Source organism: Dermochelys coriacea, chromosome 12, assembly GCF_009764565.3.
Source record: "Dermochelys coriacea isolate rDerCor1 chromosome 12, rDerCor1.pri.v4, whole genome shotgun sequence".
NCBI classification, from domain to species: Eukaryota; Metazoa; Chordata; order Testudines; family Dermochelyidae; genus Dermochelys; species Dermochelys coriacea.
Window position 1 is genome coordinate 30,693,099 of NC_050079.1, and position 24,935 is coordinate 30,718,033.

General features: G+C 41.1%; 1 protein-coding gene and 1 long non-coding RNA gene across 2 annotated transcripts in view; one reads left to right on the top strand and one right to left on the bottom strand.

Annotated features, from left to right (window-relative positions):
• Positions 1-24,029, bottom strand: part of ADAMTS18 (ADAM metallopeptidase with thrombospondin type 1 motif 18) — a 100,168-nt gene extending 76,139 nt beyond the window's left edge. The window contains exons 1-3 of the mRNA XM_043495029.1: positions 23,738-24,029; positions 23,498-23,588; positions 21,367-21,683 (exon numbers count right to left, since the gene is read on the bottom strand). Of these exons, the coding sequence (XP_043350964.1) occupies positions 21,367-21,683; positions 23,498-23,588; positions 23,738-23,830 (501 nt within the window). The 5' untranslated portion in view covers positions 23,831-24,029. The remainder of the gene's footprint in view (positions 1-21,366; positions 21,684-23,497; positions 23,589-23,737) is intronic.
• The window catches only part of LOC119841468, a 44,212-nt gene continuing 42,755 nt past the window's right edge, over positions 23,479-24,935 (top strand). The window contains exon 1 of the long non-coding RNA XR_005288557.2: positions 23,479-23,796. This is a non-coding gene — a long non-coding RNA (uncharacterized LOC119841468). The remainder of the gene's footprint in view (positions 23,797-24,935) is intronic.

Consider the following 24,935-nt stretch of genomic DNA (forward strand, 5'->3'; position numbering starts at 1 on the left):
AATGCTTGTGGTGCATCAAGAAAACTAGACATAAGGATACAAGTTAGCTAAAGGCCTGATCCAGCAGCCCATTGAAGGATGTACATTAGTAAACCACTGGGATTATTCATATGCTTAAAGCTATGGATATGCTTGAGTGGTTTGCTGTATCAGGGCCTACAGGTGGTGCTGACAGGGTGATTAGCACAGCACCTTCCAAAGGACTAACTTTTATAGAAGATAAAATTCACCCCTGTTCCAGCACTGGCTGGTGCACCATTTAAATCCCACTAAAGCCCTCCAAACAGGACTTAAATGAGGCGTAGGTCTTGTGCTGGACCTCTGAACAGGGCTGAATTTCATCCACAATAAAGCATTTTCTGTGAATTACTCAGTCCACCCCAGTGAAAAGGTGGAACAAAAATGTATTATTAGGATTATATTTCCTTAGTGTGTATGGCTGACAATTCTTAAATGGATGGAATACATCTGGCCTAATGATTTTTGTGATGTGTGCTATTAATGTTATATTTTCTTTGTGAATTTTATCCTGTTATAATTGTTTTAGACATAGACATAAAAATAACAAAAAATATTTGAAAATAATAAAATAGAAAATGAACAAATTAGGCTAGAGAATTGCTGGCAGATGTTAAAGACCTTAGTTGCAAATACTTTTACATAATAACTATTTTGCATTCATCAGATGCTTGCTTTAATGTTTCCAAGTAGGAATATGTTTCTGCAACAGAAATGCAATCCCAGACATTGATAATCAGGAGTCAGGCTCTGCAGAATCATGAGAGTGGCTTATAAATCATGAAATGTTTTAAAACTAAAAAAATAGCAATTCTTCCTATTTCCCTTCTGGTTCCTAAGCCTTTAGGGCCTTTTTCAAGTTTTTCTCTACAACCATGGGGACTAGAAATGTACCTGTTTATTATTAATAATTATTATTATTGTTGTTTGGTTTCTTTTTTAATGACTGGTCAGATTCTCAAGTAACCACATTATTCCAGCCCCTGGGGGTTTAAGAAAGACAGCCAATGTCTGAGACTCATGATCAGATTGTGAGATTTGGCAAAGCTGAAAGTGACTTGGCTGCCTCTCTCCCCACAACACGCGACCAGGAGAGGTGCTTGTATTAGATCTCGCTGGATATACCGTAAAGGTGGCTTCTGGCAGTGCGAAGACAATGGGGCTCTCAGTCTCAGGGCTGCTTTAAACTGCACCAGCTACAAGGGCACCAAGGGGCTGTTCCTGCAGCTGAGATTACCAGAGCACAAGGGTTCTTTGGCCTCGTGTTCTTTTCCTCAGCTACATCCTCTTTACTGAAGGCTGCAAGATGTGGGCAGTGTAGCACCAGAGCAGTACTCTGCTAGCTGTTGGCAGAGAATCTGGGCCAGTGTCTGCTCTGCAATTATTCCATGCAATGAAACAAAGCCAACTAAACTCACCTAATTTTATTTTTTTATGAATAGTTCAGCCAGCTCCGATAACAATGAGGCCAGACTGTGGATTCAAGTGATATGTATGTGTTTGGGTGTATTACTTACTAAGAGGTTAAATCAGTGGTTCCCAATCTTTTAATTTTTGTTGTTGCTGAAACATTGCTTGCGATGAGTTCGTTACTCCAGACAATGGCCACAAGCCACTCTGTGGAGAACAGATAGGCCTGGAGTATCACCCATAAAACAAGCACACCTGGTTTACCACCTCCCTGCCTCCCCGGAACAGAAGACACACTGAGGGGAAGCATGGTTCAATAATTAGCCTGGTTCTTAAGAGAACCAGGTTCAATTCCGTGCTCTACCACAGAAAGTCTATGCGACTTGGGCAAGTCACTTAGCCACTTTGTGCCTCAGTTCCCTCTCTTTAAAAAGGCACTTCCCTACCTCATAGGGGTATTGTGAGAGCTCAGATACTACAATGATGGGAACTATATATGAACCTAAGATAGGTTATTCCACTTCATACCCCCCACACAAAGCTTACTGACTTGGCATCTGTGCAGGGGGCTTCACTTTCTCTCCCTCTGTTTTCGTGTAATCACCCATGTGAAATAGATAAAACTCTAGATGCAGCTGAATCCCATTTTGATTTTGAATTCTGATAAAATGGTGAAACTTTATTTCTGTTTGGATGCAATTCAAGTTGTGCTAAATCTGCACTGCACAGCATCATTATTTTGCTGAAGATCCATTAGTTTAAAATAAGATTTCATCCCTTTCTCAAAAAGAAAAGGAGTACTTGTGGCACCTTAGAGACTAACAAATTTATTAGAGCATAAATTTGTTAGTCTCTAAGGTGCCACAAGTACTCCTTTTCTTTTTGCGACTACAGACTAACACGGCTGCTACTCTGAAACCCATCCCTTTCTCATGGCTTTTCACACTGAGAAACCTGTAAAATGACAGCTGTATCTTTTAGGTGTGTGGTAAGCCACAGAAACATCCTATAACATCCAGATTTTAATACAAAACATGAACTGGAATAAGGGAGTTATTGGTTAAATTAAACTGGATACGTTTCATCTTGATTCTATGTCACGAACAAGCCTCATTTTTGAGAGAACAATTTGCACCCTAAAATATGCCTTCCTAATTTTATGTGAGCAAAATGATTTGTGGGCATAAAGAAAAGTTCTTGCACCTCAACCTTATTTTTACCTAGAATTGAGTAGCTTCTACTGGCAAGTAATTAGATGCACTGCCACTATTCAAACACAGGTGCAAAATTACAGATGCTACTTCAGGTCTGCAAAAATTGACCCATAATAATTGAAATGCAGGATGACATGGGCCAAATATATACTTGATGCAACTTTGCTGTAATCAACTGAGCTACCCCCGGGTAAATTTGGCCTAATCTGAGGATGTATTTAATATTAATATTAGTGTACTGGAAAACTCTCTAAGAAATAATTTTCAAGAAAGTGCCAGTGCGACAACTTCTGTAGTAGGCAGACATTTGATCACATGGTGACTGTCAAGAATTTATAACTGCTTATTACTTCATGGCAACTCTCTTTGTTATTGGAATAATATTATTAGATTTAACATTGGCCCAGGTTTGCAGCTGGTGAAAATCAAGGTAGTCTCATTGGAATCACTTGAACTGAACAGTCTATCCCTGCTGAGAATCTGGCCCAGAGTATCTAGAGACAGGCTGAAACCACATCATTCAGATCTAAAGCCATCTCTGGATTCCTAACACTCAAAGTTTACAGGTTTCAGACATGTGGTTGTGATTCAGATCCATATAATAGCCTATTTTTTTAAAATGCCCCAAAGACTAAGATGGTAATGAAAGGGTATGTTCAGCGTAATATATTGTACTGCGTATAAGTCTGTGACATTCTGTGACTTTTACAGCACGCTGTTTGGCTGGGACTGTTAAGAAAGGTGTGATAAACTGTGTGGAAGCATTTATGTATTTCCTTTCACTGAGTTGAAGGGATCAGCCACATTGAATCCTATAGAGATTTCAAGATGGTAGGAACACAGGATGGAAAAGAAGCTGAGTGGAGAAGATAACAGTCCCCTTTTCTACAAAGGTCCATAAGCCAGTCCAAGAGGAGAAGTCTTTAGTTCGCATTGCATCTAGCAAAGATTTGTTAGATAGTTTGGTTCAAGCATGTAAACTGCATTTCTTGATGAAAGCATTTACACAGTAAAATATTTCTAAATGTATTGTCTGGTATATTGGGTTTCCAAAACATGGACCACCACTGCTCTGTGGAACCTATAATGGTGCAGGAGACTCCCAGTACAGAGAGAGAGAATGCTATGGAAAAAGTTGGGAAGCAATATTTTTTTCCAAGGGAATCTCTCTCTCTAATAGGTGGAGATGGGCAACATTTTTCTACCAACACTAATGCAGATTTGGTGAAACTGAAAAGTTTCACAAATTTGTGTCAATTTCACTAAATTGTTTGTTTGGTGGGGGGAAATCATGCTGACACTTTTGAAATGAAACATTTTGGTTTTTTATTCAAAACAACTTTTTATTTCAAAATTTCCTTCAATTTTTTTTAATTTAAAATGTTAAATTCACAAAATCAAAACAAAATGTTTCATTTACAGGTGGAGCAAAACAGATGTACATTTTTTTTAGCCTTTTTGGTTCACCAAACATTTTTTGTTTGGGTTCAATTCAAAAGTTGCTTGGGTTTGTTTGGTTTTTTTTATGATTTTTCAGAATTGTCAGCTGACATTCATTATTTTCCTAGCTCTAATAACAGTTTGGTCTAAAGAAAAAAAAAAGAGATCTATTGGAAAGGTTTCTAACCTCAGTACAAATGTATGAAGGTCACACCATCTATACCTTGTGTGGAATTTGTGGACAGTTTAACATAGTGAGGACCACTGTAACAAAGAGATGAGTTCAAGGCAAAATAGTCACATCTGGAAAAGGATCCACATTTCAAACTCCCTACAATATTCTACCAATTGTACAACTGTGATATAGGTTCAGATACTGAACATCCTTAATATTCCGTGGGTATTCAGAGGCTAGGGGTTTGGGCCCATCTCTCATGTCATTATTTGGAGTCCAATTCTGAAGCCCTCATTTGTTGTTTAATATCACTGCATCTTGATTGCACTCTTTAATAGGGAGGGGAACAGGGAAAATGTGAATTCATGTAACTTTACCTCTGTCCTCCCAGTCTATGAAGAGATTGCATCTTTTGCTTTACGCAATATCTTCCTTATCCCTGAAAATGTATCTTTTAAGAACACTTGAGAATTAAAAATCTGCAGCAGAAACACTTTGGACATCAAATTTCCAAAGTGTCTAACCTTCCACCTGGTGAACAGTCATAGGTCCGGAGAAGGGGTAAGGTTCCATGCAGCTGGGGAATGTGGGTCAAGGAGGCAAGGTTTCTGGAAGGCTTTGGAGCAGTGTGAGAGCTGAAGGCAGCTGGAGAAGTGCTGCAGGGCCTAGCTGCTGAAGCATCTGCAATACCTGGCTGTGAATCATGGTGTATTTGGTGTGCTAGTAAGGAAAAAAGTCAGTGTGCCAAAGCACTCCAGTGACCTTACAAATGACAGAGAAAATGTCAAAAATGTGCATGTACAACATTGCACGTCCAAGTTTAAAGGTGGAAAAGGCTCTACTCAGCTTTTTGCCTCCAAAGATCACTTGAATAACATATTTGCATCCACCCTTTGCAGGTTCCAAAATCTGCATCAACTAAGGCTCTGTCCATACATAGGCTTTGTGCAGTGATATGCTCACATCTGCATAACCAGCTGTTTCAATGCAAACTCCCAGGGTGGGAATGCTACACTATTGTTAAAAAGGACTTGTACTGCTGTGGCTCATTCTGGTTTCAAACTGTGGTACAAGAAACTCTATATAGACAGGGTCTAAGACTTTCACATGTACTTTAAGTCCACTAATAACCCATGTGTATGCAAGCATTAGAATTTCTATTCATAGAACCCTTTGCCATCCATATGTTTTGCAGGTGTCAGTCCAGCGTTTCTATGTGTGCAAATGCTAGAATATTTAAAGTGCGCAAGAGTTTGGCTTTACAGTGGGTATATGCACCTGCAAAATGTGGGTGCCAGTATGTGTGTGCATAATTTCACAAATGTGGGGACCTCGGAGAGGCCTAGCTGAACATTTACCCCAGCATTTTTATCTTTGCATCCTTCTCTGGGTGTATACTAAATACTACACTTCCGTAACATTTCTGTTGAAGAAACTGAATTTTAACCTCAAATACATAGTCTAATTACAACAGATCATTTTTAACCTACTGTGTTCATAGTAATAGTCTGGGATTAGAGTGCTGAACTCCCTCCAGCACCCTTGAAACTACCAGCCTAGGTGCATGCACAACATTGCTGAAGTAACAAAACAATGCCAAAGTCTTCTATTGTAGTTTAATGGCACTGGAATCATTGTGGACAAATCCTGTTTGCCTTACTCACACAGTCCTGTTAATTCAGTGGCTCTGTGAGTCAAGATTCAAGGCCCCAGTTAAGCCCTGCAGTAGCACTATGTGGAATGGATGTGGAGAGTGGTGGTCTCTGCACTGGCTTAACCGGTATCAATGGAGGTGGGTTGGGAGCAAGGCGGGAGAGAGGCTGGAGTGGCGACAAGATAGCTGCTCTGCAGCCCAGGTCCCAGGTTAGTGTTGGATGGATTTCACTTCCTCAATCTAATACCCGACATGTCACCTACCCAAAGGCCGATTATTCAATCTTAATCTGGCTAAAGTGAATTCCATTCTCATTTACTTCAGTAGGACTACTGGCATGTAAGAGGCAAAGCAGTGTTTGCCCCTGTGTGTTAAGTGATCACTCTCCTCACAGTGTGTATGATAAAACCCATTGTTTCATGTTCTCTGTGTGTGTATATAAATCTCCCCACTGTATTTTCCACCGAATGCATCCAATGAAGTGAGCTGTAGCTCACGAAAGCTTATGCTCAAATAAATTTGTTAGTCTCTAAGGTGCCACAAGTACTCCTTTTCTTTTTGCGAATACAGACTAACACGGCTGCTACTCTGAAACCTGTTTTGTTCTGTGATCTTTAGTCGTGCTGCTAGAAGTTAAAGTGCAATTCTGTTCCATCATGCCACTTCACAGCATGAATTTGCTCAACTTAATGTGTCATGACTAAAGATGTGACTGTTCAGGCAGTCCATCTGGAGCATCAGTCATTTATTCCACCTTTTCTTCTTTCCAGGTGGTAACATAAACAGAGGAAAATCCAGAAGGACCACTTGTTGTGAAACATTTCCTCTCTTCACAGCATACACTCCTCCCACAGTATAAAACCAGCAATGTGAAAGTTCTATGGAAGTAAATTAGTCACAAATAGCACCCAAGGGAACTGAAATGCTTTGAATTTATACCATATAATCAGGAAATGCCCACCCTCCTTATCTGTCAGGAACAAGGAAATTAAAAGCAGTGTAATTTTAAACCGCACTTCAGTTGCTATGAATTAATCAAAAATTTCCCCGCTGAGAACCATCATGCAGTAGGAGTAGAGTGAGATAAGACAAGGTTTAAACTACACTCCCCATCCTGTTGAAAGTTTCGCCCTGAGATACCATATTTGACTGTCTTCAGTGCTCCTATTTGTATTTATACATTGAATTCACCAAATGGATTAAGGTGGGCCACACAATCACATTCTTTTTAAAAATGTGTTCTATCGGATTCATACGGATTCATACGAATTTGCCATTCCTAAATATATGTCTAATTCTTCAGAAATTCCATTAACTATGTTATAAAACTAATTCACGAACATTTTATGGTTCCTTTAATATACATTTTTAGTATTCCTTGTAGTAATAGCAGTTGTAACATTTTTTTTGAAATGCTTAACCATTGGCTATGCATCTAGTCAATTACTACAAGGAGCACTTTATGCCCAGAAAATTACTGTTTTAACTGAGATATAATTATGTGTGTAGAGGAAAAATATTTTTAAAAGCGTTATTAATTTTATCCTGGTGAAATACCAATGATGTTGGATGGCAAAATGATAACAGAGCTGAGAAGCATTACATGGGAGTTATCTATAGACCATGTTACAGTCTTAAAGGGGTTGGATACCAACACTGTGCTGTGGTTTGCAAAAGTAAAGGATTAGCATTGATCTGGTATATTAGGTGCTGTTTAAATATATATCTCCATTCATATTAATTAGCATACCAGATGCATAGTCTAGATAGATAGATAGATAGATAGATAGATAGATAGATAGATAGGGGTTAGCATTTAAACCTTTACTGAATTTGTGTAGGGTATCAAGAGGCACTAACGTGGTCACATGGGTAACTAAGAGGATGTAGCATCTTGCAGGATTTCTAGGTGCTTTTGTGTATTTAGATGATTATGAAAGCTAACACCACAGCCAAATGCCCTGTGCTTGTCTGCATACAAATATGCCCAAATTTAACCCAGTTTAAAAATATAGTATATTGATTTATATCATGAATATATATACTGGTTTATATAGCAGAGTGCTTCTCTCTGAGGCACTCATACGCTAAGTGTTAAGGCAGTAATAATATTCTCTTTCCTTCTGGTTTTCCACTCCACTTATTAAAGTGTCATGTTTACTTTTTCACTTGGTAATCTTTACAGTTATTCAATGATACATCTGAAGAGCCACAACCGAAGAGCCCAACCAAATTCAACTCCTCCAAAGTCATTGCCATCCTGTTTCCTGTCAAGTTATTATTTTGGACACCATAAAACAAGAAAAGGCTGGGAAATTACACACACACAAAAAAACCCACAGTCAGGGTGACTCATCCCAAAGGCCACAAACATGTTGATATAAGGGTTGCAATGTAGAGCTCATCACGTCCCGTGTGATTGATCCCCAGATTCAGCTCACCATTGTAGTCTGTCAGCCTCTCTCGCTGACTCAGTCCAGACTGTCCTTACAGTGGCATTTATTCTGTTACATGGGCTTATGGAGAGAGCAGTCCTTTGTCACTATCTGATTGGTGCAATATGATGTTCAATGACACTTGCACTGAATGTGTGCTATTCAGCCAAGAATGCTTCTGTACTCTTTGTGAATGGCATATTTCAGAAGGAAATAGTCCAGGGCACAGAAAGCTGCAGGAGCTATTGTGCCTCAGGGAATAAAATAGCCACCCAGAGTTCCCCGACATGCTGGAGCTGCAGCACTCCTTTAGAGGGTGCAATATCCCTCCCCTCTGCAGCTATCCAGCTCTCCTCACCTGTGAGGAGGATGTTGAGGCCGTGTCCTGCCTCCTCCATTTTCTCAATAGGCTGGCTATGCATAATAGCCTTGTGCAGTCCTTGTACTCATGTGAGTGCAACTGTCCAGAGGCGAAACTCCTAAAAACCTTCCTTGCCCTGGCATACTTGTGACTTGATCCAAAGACCAAGGAAGTTAATAGGAGTGCTGACTTCAATGGGATTTGAACAGGAGCTGAACACAATCTGGCCCTGTAAACTATTATACATACTCTTTGGCTTCCCTTCCTAAGGTTGCTGGCGGTTCTCAGTGCATTTCCTTTTCCTTTCGCTATACTCTGGCTGCAGCATCAATACACTTGACAGTAAAGCAATGAAGAGTATGTGGCAGGGCCAGACACCAAATGCCAAGCATTTCAGTGTAGTCTACCAATAGTAGCAGCAGCAGCTATTCTCAGGGTAGCTGGCTGACCTCCTGTCTGCTTTCACTTCTCCCTGTTGTTAGTCAGTAAGGACGGTCCATGAGAACAGGACAGGGTCAGCCTGCAAAATGGGTTTCCCTGTCCTTCAGTAGACTATTTTCCTGAGTCTCACTTCTGATTCAATGAAATTTGAGAATAAGGGGCTACTCTGTATTATTTACGAGGTTCCTGTATCAGGTCCTTCTACCAATATTCCACACCTTCTCGATGAGTCAGCAATCCTTTCAGCTGTGCACAATGTCTCTCTGCTAAACCAAATAATAATGGTAATAATCTGTGCTACAGAAACTGTACATCTCTTGCTTCAAGGTGAAACATGATCACACCAGGGTCAGAAGGAAACTCTTCCCTATGTAGGACCTGATCCAAAGTCCTATGGCATCAACAAGAGTCTTGCTACTGACTTGAAGAGGCTATAGATCAGGCGATGTCAATGAGAACTGTAGATGTCCAGCAGCTCTAGAAATCAGACCACTTATTTAGGTACCTACCCTAATCTTTGAAAATGATGCACTTTTTGTTTGGTGGGTTTTTTTGTTTTTGTTTTTCGTTTCCTTCCTCTCTTGTGATCAGTACTGGCCATTACTGCTGGAGGTAGGATATCAGACTTAATGGACAAATGGTCTGGTAGTCAATGGAGCTATACTGATTTATGTCAGCTGAGGATATGGCCCATGTGTGGAATTTAGCTGGGCTGTAGTTACCTTTTACTGAATATCCCCAATGCACTTTCCCTGCTAGTGTTGATTTCATACCATATAATCTAACATGGAAACGTATTTATTACTGATATTTTTACAACTGTGACTGGTATGTGAATTAGCCTGCTCAAGAAAAACAGAATTCTAAAAATTCAAGAAAAGATAGTCAGTGCGGTACAGTTCCCTAAAATACAGTGCAGGAATAAGCTAAAAAAAATTTCACCTCCAAATTATAATTGCAGTATATTTATGACTGCAAATAGAATTATTAAACTATCTGCATCCGATGAAGTGAGCTGTAGCTCACGAAAGCTTATGCTCAAATAAATTTGTTAGTCTCTAAGGTGCCACAAGTACTCCTTTTCTTTTATCTCTGAAAATGTAATTCATGCTTGCTTGTTCTGCAGAGAAAATATAACTGCTTTGCTTAATTGTTTGTTGTGTCCTAATGTATTTATACGCTTAAATTCATATTAGTGGAGGTTTGCATCTAAGGAACTGTCCCAATAAGAATGCGCTATTTTTGGTAAAACCGACAGTACAGGTCAAATCCAAGATCTCATGGCAAACTTCAAAAAAATTTTCATTGATGATAGACTCCTTTGTAAAGTGCTTTGAGAGCTACACATGAAAAGCAGTCTAAGTATTAAAGTGGTAGCCATGTTAATCTGTATCAGCAAAAACAATGATGTGTCCTTGTGACACCTTGGAGACTAACAAATTTATTTGGGCATAAGCTTGCCCAAATAAATTTGTTAGTGTCTAACGTGCCACAAGGACACCTTGTTGTTTTGCTAAGTATTAAACATCACTATCTCCACTTTACAAATGAGAATCTGAGCCAGATTAGGGTCTGAGTTTGGAGCATACCTGCAGCTCTCCCACTGACTTCAACAGGAGTTGTGGGTGTTCAAAATCTCTGAACATCAGGCTTATAAAGATTTAAGCATGATTACTCATCAAGATTGTGCTTGAGCAAGGAATACAACCCACATCTTCTGACCCATATCATGACCTGTCTTCTGGACCAAGATACATTATGGCACAGCTTTCAAGCAGGAATTCAATTATGATTGAATTTAGTGCCTTGATTCTGGGGTCTTCTGCAACCCAGGATGAGCTCTGTGGGCATACAGGAGCCATAAAGGCAGCAATTATCTACACTGGGCAATATCCCTGATGACACAGGGACAGCAAAACATCCCTTTGTTGCCCTCCTAACAATGAGAAGCCAGATGGCAGAAGAGAGTGCTCTGGTTAGCCTGGACTGTAGGAGGACTACATAGGGAGCTACTGCAGACAGTACAGTCTGGGAAGTGCAAAGGTATGCAGTCCCCTCTGTCTCTCTACCACACTAAGCTACAGAAAGCTCAGCTCCACCACATCCCAGAACTGGGGCTCTAATCTCCATACAGATGTTCACGGGAACCAGTGAAGGCCACCTGACTCCTAGATGTCAAAAGTGAATATAACAAGTGTTGTGAACCCAAATTTGCTTCTTTAAATGAGAAACTTTCCCACCATTCTACTCTCTCGAAGTTTTGCATCATTCACAGATTTCCTTCACTGTGATCATTTTCATTTTTACCTACAGTATTACATTTCTGATTACAATATTAACTTTAAATGTTTCCTGAGATTTTGACTAGATTAATTTAAAACTTATGGTTCTGATAATGACTTCCTACAAAAAAAAAAACCCCACAGCAATAATGAAGATGTGGTACATAAAAACAGGTCTGATTTTTTTCCTCTAAATATATAATTATATGAGTGAATAATATGAGTTCTAGACATTTAAAATAACTATGTCTGGAACAGGCTTGTTTTAATTTTATGTCTTTGGAAATCTTATTTTATTTCAATTTTAAAAAATAATTCTCTCTCGTGGTAGAAAGACAACAGGCCTGAGGAATGATCCATATTTCATAGCTCATGAAAGCTTAGGCTCAAATACATTTGTTAGTCTCTAAGGTGCCACAAGTACTCCTTTTCTTTTTGCGAATACAGACTAACACAGCTGCTACTCTGAAACCTGCCATATTTCATTTGTGTATTTGCTATCCACAGAATGTATTATTACTCTCTTAAATGAGTTGGATGCCATACTGTGCAGTGGTTTGCAAAAACAAAAGGAAAACATTAGGGTAGGTCTAGTGTGTTTTGTGTGAGTCCATTGAAAAGTCTTATAAATACATTTCTATTAATAGTAATAATCAGCTGCAATGCAGAAGGACTTCACTGAACATATCTAGGGCAACCAGATGCACTAAAGTGGTCCCATGGTGAACAGAGAGACCCAACACCTCAAAGGATAAAGCCTCATGTGCTAAAACTGTGTGCATGCAACAGAGAGAGAGAGAGAGAGAGAGAGAGATGGGGAATTAGGAAACATTAATGACACAAAAGGGTAAAAAAAACAACATCCCACCATGTGATTGTGCCAGTCATATCACCTTGCTGCCTCAGTATGCCCGTCTGCTAAATGGGTATACTTAAGCAATAAGAGCCTCATGTGCCAGCTCCTCATTACTCCAAAAAGGGCTGGCTTAAATAGCCAAGAGCCCTGCAAGTGTGAAAAATCAGGACAGGGATGGGGGGTAATAAGAGCCTATGTAAGAAAAAGACCCCAAAATCAAGACCGTCCCTATAAAATCGGGACATCTGGTTACCCTAGCACACATCCAGGGAGTGGCGGGGACCCACACATGTGAAACGGAACTCATTTCTAGTTCAAGCCCATCTTTTTAAAAAAGAACTTTAGGCAGGGTTAACATACATCCATATTTTCCCCGACAGGTCAGGCTTTTTGGTTCTTAAATCGCTGTCTGGGAGGAATTTTTAAATTTTAAAATTTCCTCCCAGGAAAATACGGACGTATGGTAACCCTGTTGGTACAAAAAATACACACTGGGGCACATCCCTTAAATCAGAACTTTTTATAGGGAACCGGTTGTTAAGATTTCGGCAGCTCATCTCTGGGGACAAGTATTATTGTTATATATATATATATATATATATATATATATATATATATATATATATATATATATATAATAATCATTGTAATCATTCAAACAGGTAAACTAGAATCTCCATCTTACTGTATAAACTGCTGGAAAGATTTCCCTACCTTATAAATGAACATTATAAAAGATAAATTAACTTACAGGGTGAGGAAAAATAATTGTGAATCACAAGATAGGGCAATAATTGTTTTCAGCAGCAGCCATTCAAGATTCCCTTCTTTGAATATATGATCTGATTGGCTTTCATTTCTCCAGCACTCAATATTAATGACTTCTGAGGAGGTAAATTAAAAGTTACTAACTTGTTACATATATGTTACAACTACTTATGCTAAACAATCCCTTCCATCTTCTATTTAGCTGTGACACTCTGTGTACATTTCCCAGATCTGAAGAATGGCTCTGTGTAAGCTTAAAGAAAAGCTTTAAGCTTTTGTGGCACCTTAGAAACTAAGAAATTTATTTGAGCATAAGCTTTCGTGAGCTACAGCTCACTTCATCGGATGCATTCAGTGGATGCATCTGACGAAGTGAGCTGTAGCTCACGAAAGCTTATGCTCAAATAAATTTGTTAGTCTCTAAGGTGCCACAAGTACTCCTTTTCTTTTTGCGAACACAGACTAACACGGCTGCTACTCTGAAATCTGTGCAAGCTTGAATGCTTGTTTCTCTCACCAACACGAGGTGGTCCAATAAAAGATATTACCTCATCCATCTTGTTTCTCTAATATCCTGGGACCAGCACAGCTACAATACTGCACACAATATGTTACATGACTTTTACCAAACAACAATATGCCAGGATTACCTTCTTAGATAACACATCTAATTCATAGGCATGTATTGAGGCTTAATTAATTTGTTTGTAATTTGCTGTGAGATTCCAATTTAACAAACACTCTTTTAATGCAAAGTATTACAATTTCAAGTTTCCTTAAATTTCTACATCTAAATTTTCAAAAAGGCTCTACTGTTTGAAACAAAAATAATTTTGCTTTCATCAGCCCATCACATAGCTGGTCAAATCACTGTCAGTGCAAATAAATGGGAAATGCCTTTAGCACATTGTAATTTATGCTAGACCTGCCACAACAGAATTTGGATTGAAATAGGATAAGAAAAGGCAAGAAAGAACCAAAGCTCCTGCACCCAGTGACATAATCAGAAAGACAGAGGAAAACCTTGCTTGTAATGTATTTATCCAAAAAAGTTCAAGTCAGATTCAGGGTTTTATTTAAAGGGGTATTGTCAACTAGACGGAGCTCTCCCAATCCAAAATATAATGGGCCAGATCTTCATATGATGGCAATGGGCAGAGCTCTATCAGGCCTCACTGGAGCTCCACAGGGTGGTTGTGTTAGCACTTGACGAGTTTGCCAACTTGAGTTTGAGCCTATGCCTCATGATGGGCCAGTCAATGGAAGTGAAAAGTGCCACTACACTCAAGTTAAGAGTCTTTGTGTGGATGGGACTCAAGTTGGGGCACCACTCAAGTTAATTCTGTAGTGAACACAAGCTCCACTTCAGTGGAGCGATATCAATTTGCACCAACTGAGGATGTGGCCCAACAATAAAAAAAAAATATTTTCTTGCAATCATGAAAAACAAATTTAATAAAAAACAGATTTCTTTTTCTTTAAACAAATCCCCTGAGAAGTTGTGAATGGAAATGCCAGCAACATTGAGTTTACCCATGAGAACCAGAAAGTGAAATTAAATATAAACAGTGTTGAAACGACTTAATATGTTGTTTACTCTTGCTATTGAATGCAGTAGAAGCAGTAAACAATGAGCCTAAACCATGGCAAATAAATCAGGTGTTTCAAATTCTGCCAGCTTGACTAGTCAGATGTGCAATGAGCAGCACAGATAAGGAAATATGCAGCACCTTTCGGACTATGCTGATTTACACCTGCTAGGCATCCGTCCCAGGATTTATCCTGACAATGTCCAGACATTGCAGATTTCAAACAAATCTTATGAATAATAATAATAATAAATCATTTAACACTATTTCTATAGTGTCTATTTAACACTATTTCTATAGATGCCCCAATCATGGATCAGAGCCCCACTGTGTTTAGTGCAGTCCCCACAACAAAAAGACAGTTCCTGTCCCAAAGAGCTTACCAAAAATGTATAGCTTTGAATGATGTATCCAAAGATTTGATGGCAGTGGTAAATATTCCTTAAACATAAACTATGACTAAGACCACAAGAAATAAGTCCCCAAAGGATTGGATGACTCAGGGAGTTGGTAATGAACTGTCAATCACAGCACAGACTGGCCATGCCCTCTCTTGGGTGGCTTATGTGAAACCAAGTTATGTTCTCAGTTCAATTAAAGTGTCCAAATCACAAAAACCTAGCATCATAATTGATGAACTGGTTTAACAGAGAGGTTAAAAATTAATACCTTTGGGGAAAGAACTGCCCTCTTATGCTTTGGGAAGGGCTACCCCCAAGGCCAGGCCGGAGACACCACTAAATCTGTTTAATTAAGTGGACTGTGTCAGAGCACGGAGCAGAACCAATGCTGTCATGACTCCAATACGCTGCTGCAGAAAATGCTCCATAGCGTGTCATTTACACAGCCCTTGAGGTGGGAATGGGTGACAAGGGCAACTTAAACTACTGTTTCCCAGGCTGTCATTGTGTTTTGGGGAAATAGACAGCTTTATTCTCTGGTTCTATTAATCTGGCTCCTTTTACAAGTGCTAAATTCACTGTTTGAAAGTGGGAAAAATGAAATCCTGTATAGGTCAATTATTGGTGTGAGCTGCAGAAATTGCCACTTAAAAAAAAAAGAAGCAACAGTGTTTAGTATTTTCTGAAAATCTAATACAATTAGAGCAGATAAAAACATCTCCCAAGTCTCAGGAGCAATGGATAATAAGTACTATAGTCCATGTCAAAAAAATTCAGCTTAAAATAAAAGTCCTTATTTACATCAAAGACATCCCGCCACTAGGATGTCAAGTCTCTGTCCAGACAAATCATACTTTCCTGACCTTTAATATGGTATTTTAGAATAATCTTCCTGAAAATTAGCTAGGAAAACTGTGGGAACAAAGTTGCATGGAAAGTCTTTGATACAGCTAGCGAAACACTGCTGTTTTGTGGCTAGACAGAGAAACTGATCCATATAAACCTCCTTCACGTATTCTGAAGTAATGATAAATGAAGACTGAGGGCCAGACTGTTGAAGGGAGAGAGGGTGGGCAAGAACAGTGCTGCTTCCTGATCCTGGGGCTGGTAACAGTGTGTCCCTGGTGTAACTCAGAGCAACCTAAGGGTTGCTCTAAATTACACTGGTTACCCCCAATGGATCAGGGATTGCTGAAAGCTCAGTGCACTCTAGCTGTGGCCTCTCCCTGCCCCAACATGCCTCCTACATTCAGGGAGCTGAAGGGGAATTGGCACAGAAGTTAATTATGCCTGCTCTACACACCTGTAGGAGAAGCTGCAGCTGATTTCCATTCTCTGGGCCATTTCTGCAGTGCAAAGGTAGTGGAGAAAGGGTATGGTCCAGAGGACTAAATTGTTCCTTTATGCATTAGTCCTCTGACTTGCGCTATATCCAAGGACCACTCTGTCCATGTAGAGCCCTATGTAGAGTCTGCACCTACTCAACGGGAACTTCATGGAGCATTGTGCCGTATTCCTGTACGATGACAGCAGTAACCCAGCCATTGTGCCCCCAACCTTGAAGGCACAGTGTGCATTTTTCCCTCCTGCCCAATGAGGGCAGATCACTACCACAACCCTAAGTCTCAATTATTTTTGTTATAAGCACCGTGAAAGCAGTAGAAGAATCAGATTGCCTTATCCTGAACTGTTGAAATCAGCGGGAGCAGGGTCGAGCACACAGAGATGGAAAAGGCCAGTTTCTGGCCCAGACATCGAGCTCAGCCCCCTCAGCCCTGCTGTACACTGTCTAGTGATCTGCCCAGTGCAATTTTAAATGTCTCCAAGGTTGTGGCTTCTATTCAATGTCAGGAAGATTTCCCTGAAAAATGAGACGTTCTTTCCTCCTCTTTCATGCTATTATACCATGGGGTGAATTCAGGGGGATGGTGAACATTTCAAGCACAGTTCAAATTGTTCAGTTTTTTCTGGTAGAACGGAGAAATAATTATAGTATCTACTACTGACTCGTGGATAGACTAATAATACTATTGGGAATGAGTCAAATCCTCAGTTCCTTGCTCAGTTTCTAATTATCCAACTGGACCAAATTCTGCCCTTTTGCACCTGTATAAGCCAAAAGCAACTTCACACAATCAACAGTTACTTTCAATGTATACCAGCGTAAGTGAGAGCAGAATTTGGCCCATCTATTTCACTGGCAGTTTGACTGAGTAAGTACCATGGGATTTGTCTCAGTATATTTAATTGGACGTAAAACGCAAGCTTTACCAGTAACAGGTGTTGTTAGAGTCATTTCAATAATGCTAATATGGGATGCAACTGAACGACTGAGAAGAATGAGTATATGACTCTCCCTGCGTGCCTCTTTGGTGGCACTGAGAAGCTTTAATTTTGTGGCTTCACTGATACTGTGAACTAAGTCCTGCCCTCAGACATGCAAACACAACTCCCACTGAATTAATACATCTCCTGTTTAAATCTCACTGCTACAACCAACCCTTTTATTCACAGACTCCTCTGACAGCTCAGTGATTGTAACATGATTCATCCTTTCCTCCTTGTTCTCTTCCCTTGACTAGACACCAGCAAACACAACAGAACTTGAGACAAGAGAAAGAGGCCCTCATAATGAAAGATTTAATCACATCTTACCAAAAACAAAGAAGGGCACTGGCTAATGCATGAAACTGGCTCTTCGCTGCCCTAATTGAGGTACGTAAATAAAAGGGAGAGAAAGGCATACATTCAGCTCTGGCATAAGCAGGTGCAACTCCTCTGGCCTCAGTGATGTCACACTTGCTTAGGGCTAAATTTGGTCCAAGGATAGGGTCCTGATCCAAAGCCCACTGAAGTCAAAGGCAGCCTTTTCACTGATTTAAACTGGCTGTGGGATACAGCCAAAATGACCAGTCGTGAGAGAAGTCCTATTAGTCAGACACCAATATAAAATCATCTCTCTCTCCAAGTTTCTCTTCCAGAGGCATTTACATTGCATTTCTTACGTAGTATCTACATAAATGACAAGTGATTACAAATGAATAATCCATCCACAACCTTCCCTACTTTCGGTGCCTCGTGTATTGGACAACAGCGTAAACTTTCTATGGTGGTTTGACTTTATAGGGGAAAATGGGGGCTGGCATAGCTGGGGAATGTGTCCTACTCTGCAAGCCCACATGTGACAAATACAGAAGATTACTAAGAATGACACTAGACGACATGACTGGCAGTTACAACACTTGGATTCTCTTCTACTCTGCACTGATTGACTGTGTGACCTCAGATGAATCACTTAAACTCCCTCTTCTTCAGACAGTGCAGACACAGTCCCTGTCCCAACCAGCTTACAAACAAGTATACACAATCTGTATATACATAATGGACAGCAAAGCGGGGGAGGATTAAAGACAGGGTGATGCCATCAGAGTGCTGGACAAAGCTGAAGAGCGCGCGTGTGTGTGTGTGTGTGTGTGTACACGCGCATAAGGTTGATGGGGGCAATGTTGGTATCGGGGAGGTCACAGAGGAAGAAGTTAGGAACGTAGGAGTTTCCATCTTTTCAAATAAAGGTCATGGGCCAAATTCTGCCCTGTCACATCCATGTTCCTGAGTTGACTTTAATTCTGCAGGCAAAATTTGGTCAAAGTCTACAAACAACATGAAAAAATATATGTGGGTCTACTATCTTATTACTTGCATCTTGCTAAGCTATATGCCAAGGTTTCGTTGAGGTATATATAGTTCAATGTAAACTTCTCTTAGCAGGTCTACAGCAAAGCAACAGATCCTTGCTCCTTTTTACTGTTCGACTAGGGTCATTCAACCTAACAGTCCATTGCAACTCCACAGGCAATGGCACATAACAGACAACTGAATGACTGAGTACTGTAGGTCATCCAAAAAATTAGATCAAAGAGTCCCTGTAGTCTATTGAAATGCAATTGCTTCCAAATCACATTGTGGTGTTCCAGGCTTGAAAGAATGGGTCACTGCAGTTTTATTGTAGGGAAGCTACTGCTAATGAAAGGAACAATGGAAAGATTAGTGCTACCAACCATATAGAAGAAACACCACTTTCAGTTTAATTGCAGTGAACAAAGCAAATAGGAAAGAAGGGCAACCAAGTGACAAAAGTAGTTGGTGCAAAAGGATATAGAGGCTATTCACGAGGTACCCTTGATCACAGCACAGCGTCCAGACTTAAAGTATGATTACTGAATTTGGATCGCAATCAAAGATTTTGGTATTTTCATTACAGACAGATGATATATTTCTAAGCAAAGCAGCCCAGTAAACGCAGGAACTGAGAATTTTGTTGATGATATTTACTATTCATTGGTTGTGTAGAAGTTGTTATATGGTTGAAAAAAAAGCATGGTTGCAATTTTTATAACATGTTAGGAGTCGGTAATGAGTGAAGTTGTCAGTTTAAAATATCTATTATTAGGGCAAATCTAGTGAACCTTGTAATTCAGAAAAGTGATGGGCAGGACTGGAGACAGCCTGGTACTGGAAAGCACCCCATGCTCTGCCAAAATAAATCAATTCAATCACAATATTCACTCCCTTCTGGTCAAATTCTGGGTCTCTCCTAAGCAAAGACTGCCAGTCATGACACTTTGTACAGCAAGACCAAAGGTCTATTTCAGACTAAGTTAAGATTGCTAAACTCAGTTTCCCTGTGACCTAAGGCAGACTTGAATCCTGGTTCTCCAGACAAGAATCAAACACATTGAAACATTATTCCACATTGTTCTAATAATACATTTGTTAAATACAAAGCTCACCCAAACAACTATGATCATCCCAAATGTAATAATTGCCAGTAGATATGGGATCTAACCTCAGAGGAACCACAAACATGATGGGAAGTGAAAATGGTTTACAAACAAATATGAAGAAAGTTGGTGATCATAGAAATGAAGCCACTCTAATAGAAAAAAAACCAACACCGTAGTCATTGTTGATATCATCAGCACTACAAACAAAACAAAAACAAAGAAAACTTCATTCCAACTCCCAGCACCGGCTGCAAAAGCCTCTGTCTCAACTGCTTGGATGACATAAATGATGCTAACTCCTTTTAGTAGCTGTTACTAACAAATAAAACGCAACATGGCATTCAAAGTATAATCCAGCCCATTTCAAGCAGCACTCAACACCATCCTATAGCTCTTCCTTATGGACCAACCATTTCCAGGGAGCTGAATGTGATACAATATGAAAAGTATTATTTCAAATGAAACTGGATTTTTTTAAAGTACATGAATGTTTTCAATGCACCTTTCTTCTGTCTTGTTGTACAGTAGTGATGGTCATATATCCAAGTATCCTTGCAAAGAAGGAACTGGAGATTCACTCAACACCTCATCTGGACTCAGATCTTAACTGACCTCATAAGCCATGTATCCCCCCATATACTCTAATGCCATGAATGTTATTGTTCAATCCAAATATTTACCATGGTATACACCAGCCATTTTTCCTAGGAGGATTGCATGGAAAGCAAGACCTTTATCCTAGGACATAACAAGAGCTATTTAACTCTGTAGATGTTCTTTTGCATTGTACCAATGAATCAATGAAGACTTCCTTAGAGATAAAACAATGTAGAATGTAGTCTAAAAAAAAGTTTGTTAGTAAAAAATTTTTCATCATTTTGGAAAATACAGTGGTAAACAGCAAAACTGCAAGCAAAATACTTACTCAGGACAGGGTTCACCAATTAAGACTGTTTAATCAATGAAGGCTTGAAACTTCCAAAAGAAATATAAGGGAGCTAAGCACCTAACTCCTATTGGATTGCAATGAGAGCTGGGTGCCAGATTTCTCCCTCAGGCACCTGACAATCCTAGACATAATGTTTATTTTTTCTCATAATTTTATGATCTTGCAAATTTTATTGCACAAGTAGTCTGAACACAGAAGCAAGAATACGGTCTACTCACAAATGCAAGAAGGGCATTTACCTTATCAGAGCAATTAGACACTGTATATAGCTATCACGAATTCTCTGAGAATGAATGAAAATTCTCATGGATTTATTACACACATCTGCCACCAAACTGTGTTTTTCTTAAAAATTGTTACCCCCAAAAAAACACAGTAGTGTGACACAGACAGAGTTTATCATCTGTCATTAAAGTGCTCTTGTTAAACGTGATGATGCTAGGTCAGCTAATGATGTTAGGAAAATCTGCAAAATGGTCCATGGCATGAAAAATATCCTGTGTGTTTCAGGAATCTGATAACTTAATCAAAATAGGTATTTTCTGCATATGAAAATCTAATGCTAAATTTGCTTTAATGAAACACTTACCAAGCCTACACATGTAGATATTGCTACTGAGGAGGTGTTATCGTTCCTTATAAATCCCTGATAGAAACACCGCTCAACTTCACGTTCCTGAGAATCTGTGACTCCATCTTTCCCAAGTACCTGGACAATAAAGTTGTTGCTAAATATGGTAGAAGGTTTAAGTTCTAAGTGCAGTTCCTGTCCAAATGCTGAAAATTTGTAGTGCAAGGAACTTTTTGAACTTTGAGTTGATCTCTTTTTCCTAATGCTGTGCAAAACATCATGTGATATGTATGATCCACTGGAATCCACTTCGACTGGTGTCACAAATACGTAATCTGTAATGGCAAAATGTTGACCATCAGCCTTCGTACTCAATGAATTAAGTGTGTCATTTTTTAACATAGCGCTCATTTATGCAGCAGATTTTCACTGTGGCATGAAGTTTCCTCATTTAGGGCATGGCATCAAGAATCCAAGGGCTACATGTATCTAACGCATGCATAAATGCATCTAAAGCAACTCCAAGCTGTTCCACGTAAATCACACAGACACTAATACAGTGTTTGTTTCCTTTCTGCCCCACTGAGAGGGACAGACTATCATAGCTGTGAACTTTCCCACAGTCACTCTTGTGAAGACATTTGTCATCACTAACAAGTCTATAGATTTCCCCCTCCCCCTATATTAATTGCTGTCACATGGGAAGAGTGGGGTTTTGTCTGTAGCTGTTGTTGTTGTTTTCCAAGATAGTGCAGCAAATATTGTAACCTCGGTACCGGTTTAACAGATGTTGTAGAATTGTTCCATTTGTTCAACTGCATTAAAGGATTAATTTGTTAATTCCTTAACAGAGTCAGACCTCATCTTTTTGTAATGTCTTGATTAGACTAGGTTTCAAATCATAACTGACCTTCAGCAGAAAGAGATTACATACTACCTCATAATCTTTTTTCAGCCATTGCTAGCTGAATGTCAGTGTCTTTGTTTGTCAGTTGTTTTGGCTAAATTATGTGAAAGAAATTCTGTGCATATTTGGGAGAGGAAAAATACGATCAACTCAAAATATCTGGAGAAGAGAAGAATATAGGGCCTGATTCAGTTAAGTGTTTAAGCGTGTGCCTAACTTTAAACACGTGAGTAGTTCCATTGATCTACTCACAGGGTGATGACTGCTTACATCCTTGAAGTTAGGTACATACTTAAGTTCTTTGCTGAATCAGGACCGCAGGTACTCCTGCAAATGACAGCGAGGCTTCCATTAAAACCCATATATTAAGTAGCCTACTTCCTAACACTGCTTAACTTTTGATGTGCATTGTGGTCAGAATGCCTAAAAATATCCATATCTTTGATAATAAAATGTTTTTTTCCCTTAAATTGAAATGCATCCTTATATAAGGAATAAAATTATGTTCTTATATAGTAGCCAATGTTGCATGCCATTAATCTCCTTGCCTTGAACAGATTTTACTGGGTGCATATTACCCTGAAAACGTAGCCAGAGATAGGTTTCTTTTTGCTGTAGACAGTGGAAGCAACACATCCAGGGCTTTCACTTTCCTTAAGTGGTGTTAATCAATGGCAGAAGCTCAGGACACTAAGCAGGCTGGTGGCCAAAAATGCAAGCAGCTGCTGGAAGCAGGGAACCCCCAGCAAACAGACATAGATTGCAGCAGTATTTTCCCTTCCGGAAACCTGTGTGGACTGCACTGTACTTATCACTCTCAGCAAGTGCAAACAGAGAGAGAGAGAGATTGCAAGCTTCCAAAAGGCCGCAACATCAGAGCACCCACCACCGCCCCAATGATCCTGTTTGTACACGTTTTTTAATTCTTCCTGCATCGTTACAATCCCTTCGCCTGGGTTGCACGGCTTATTTCCCCCTGGTGTTCGATTATTAGTTCCCCCCATAATGGAGTGGAAATGTTGTTTATTTCCCTGGCATTTAAAACCAGTCTCTTTTGCTGTCGTTCGTTTTGCAGCTTGTGCCCCCCTTATTTTGCCCGCGCGCCGGAGATCCGGCATCTCGCGCGCGGGGCGGGGGTCGCCGCGTTTACAGGCACTGAAAAGAAGGAGCAACATGGGGGGGGGGGGGGGCTCGGTTGGATGACGCTCGCATGCACATTAAACCAGAGAGACGGATACAAACCATCATTCAGTCCACGGACGCCGCCGCCGCCGCCGTCACTGGTTAAAGCGGCTGCAAAAGACACGCAACAGAGGCAGCGCAACGGAAGGGTCTGCAAGAGAGAGAGAGAGAGAGAGAGAGAGAGAGAGAGGCGGGCGTTGGGCGAGAGTCACTGGGCGAGGGGGAGGCGGAGAGAACCGGCGCCGCGACCCGGCACGTGCGTGCTCCAGGCGGCGGCAAGGGAAAGGGCGCTCGACCTGCCTTGGCAACGCCGCCCAGCCACGGGAGCGGCCTGGAGCCGCTGTTGAGCACCGCCGCAGGTAAGGTCCACACGCCCAGCAGGAGCCAGTCCATGATCTTCCGGGCCCCGCGCGGGCTACCTGCGCCCGCAGATACCCAGCAGCGGCGGCCGGGGCTCCCGCATGGTCACCTGGGCGCGCCGGTTACCGCGGAGCCACCGCCTCGCCCGGGGCCGCGGCTCCCGTGGAGGGGCTCGCAGGTAGCCACGGCCGGCGCGCAGGGTTTAAATCGCTGCAGACCAAATGACAGCCCCGGCTCCGGCTCCCCCCCCCCGCCTCCGCTCTCAGCCCCCCTCCCCGGGACGGGGGGAGCGCGGGCGCGGACCAATCGGGAGGCGGCAGCGGCCGAGCGAGCTCTCTCCCCCCCCCCCTCCCTCCCGGCTGCGGGAGCCGCGCGGGCTCCGAGCCGCCGGGGTGGGGGCCTGAGAGTGCCGCGCCGGGTGCCCCGGACACCTGGGTTCCGCTGGAGGCTGGCCCTGACCTGCTGGGTGACCCTTTGGGCAAGTCACTCAGGGACTGGAAAAATTTAGCTCTGGATAAGCAGGAACCTCCCCCCCCCCCTCCCCATTGATTTTCAGTGGGGCGGGCGCTAGCCTGGAGCCTCACCCGCGCCAGGCCAGCTTTACCCCGCTGGGCCCCCACCCCGAGAGCCTCGGGCAGAGCGGAGCGCCCAAGTGCGAGGCCCGCTGATCCTTACCCCCGGTGCAAATCCCAGACTGCTCCGTGTTTGTACAGTCCCTAGCACAGTGTGGGTCCCTGACTCGGGCTCCCAGGGGCTAGGGTAATACAAACCATAACTAACCATAAGGCCAGACGGTGGTAACTGGGCTATTCGTTATCAGCATTAGCACGGCTATTTGTAATTATTTCCAAATTTGAAAAAAGGCGCGGGAGGGGGGGGGGGACGGCAAAGAGATCATTGAGCTGGGATTGTGCACAAACCTGCGGTTAACCTGACTGGTTTAGGAGAAAGATCGCAATAATAACAATCCAACTTTCTGCCTCCCATTCATTTGGAGAGTGAATACCCTTATTTCTCATTCATTTGTAAGGCAGTATAAAAATGTTACTTGATTATATGGGGGGGAAGGGGCGAGAAATATAGCCATGATAGCCGTGACAGTAATACTGAAAGTGAGGACTGTAATGTGGAATGCTGA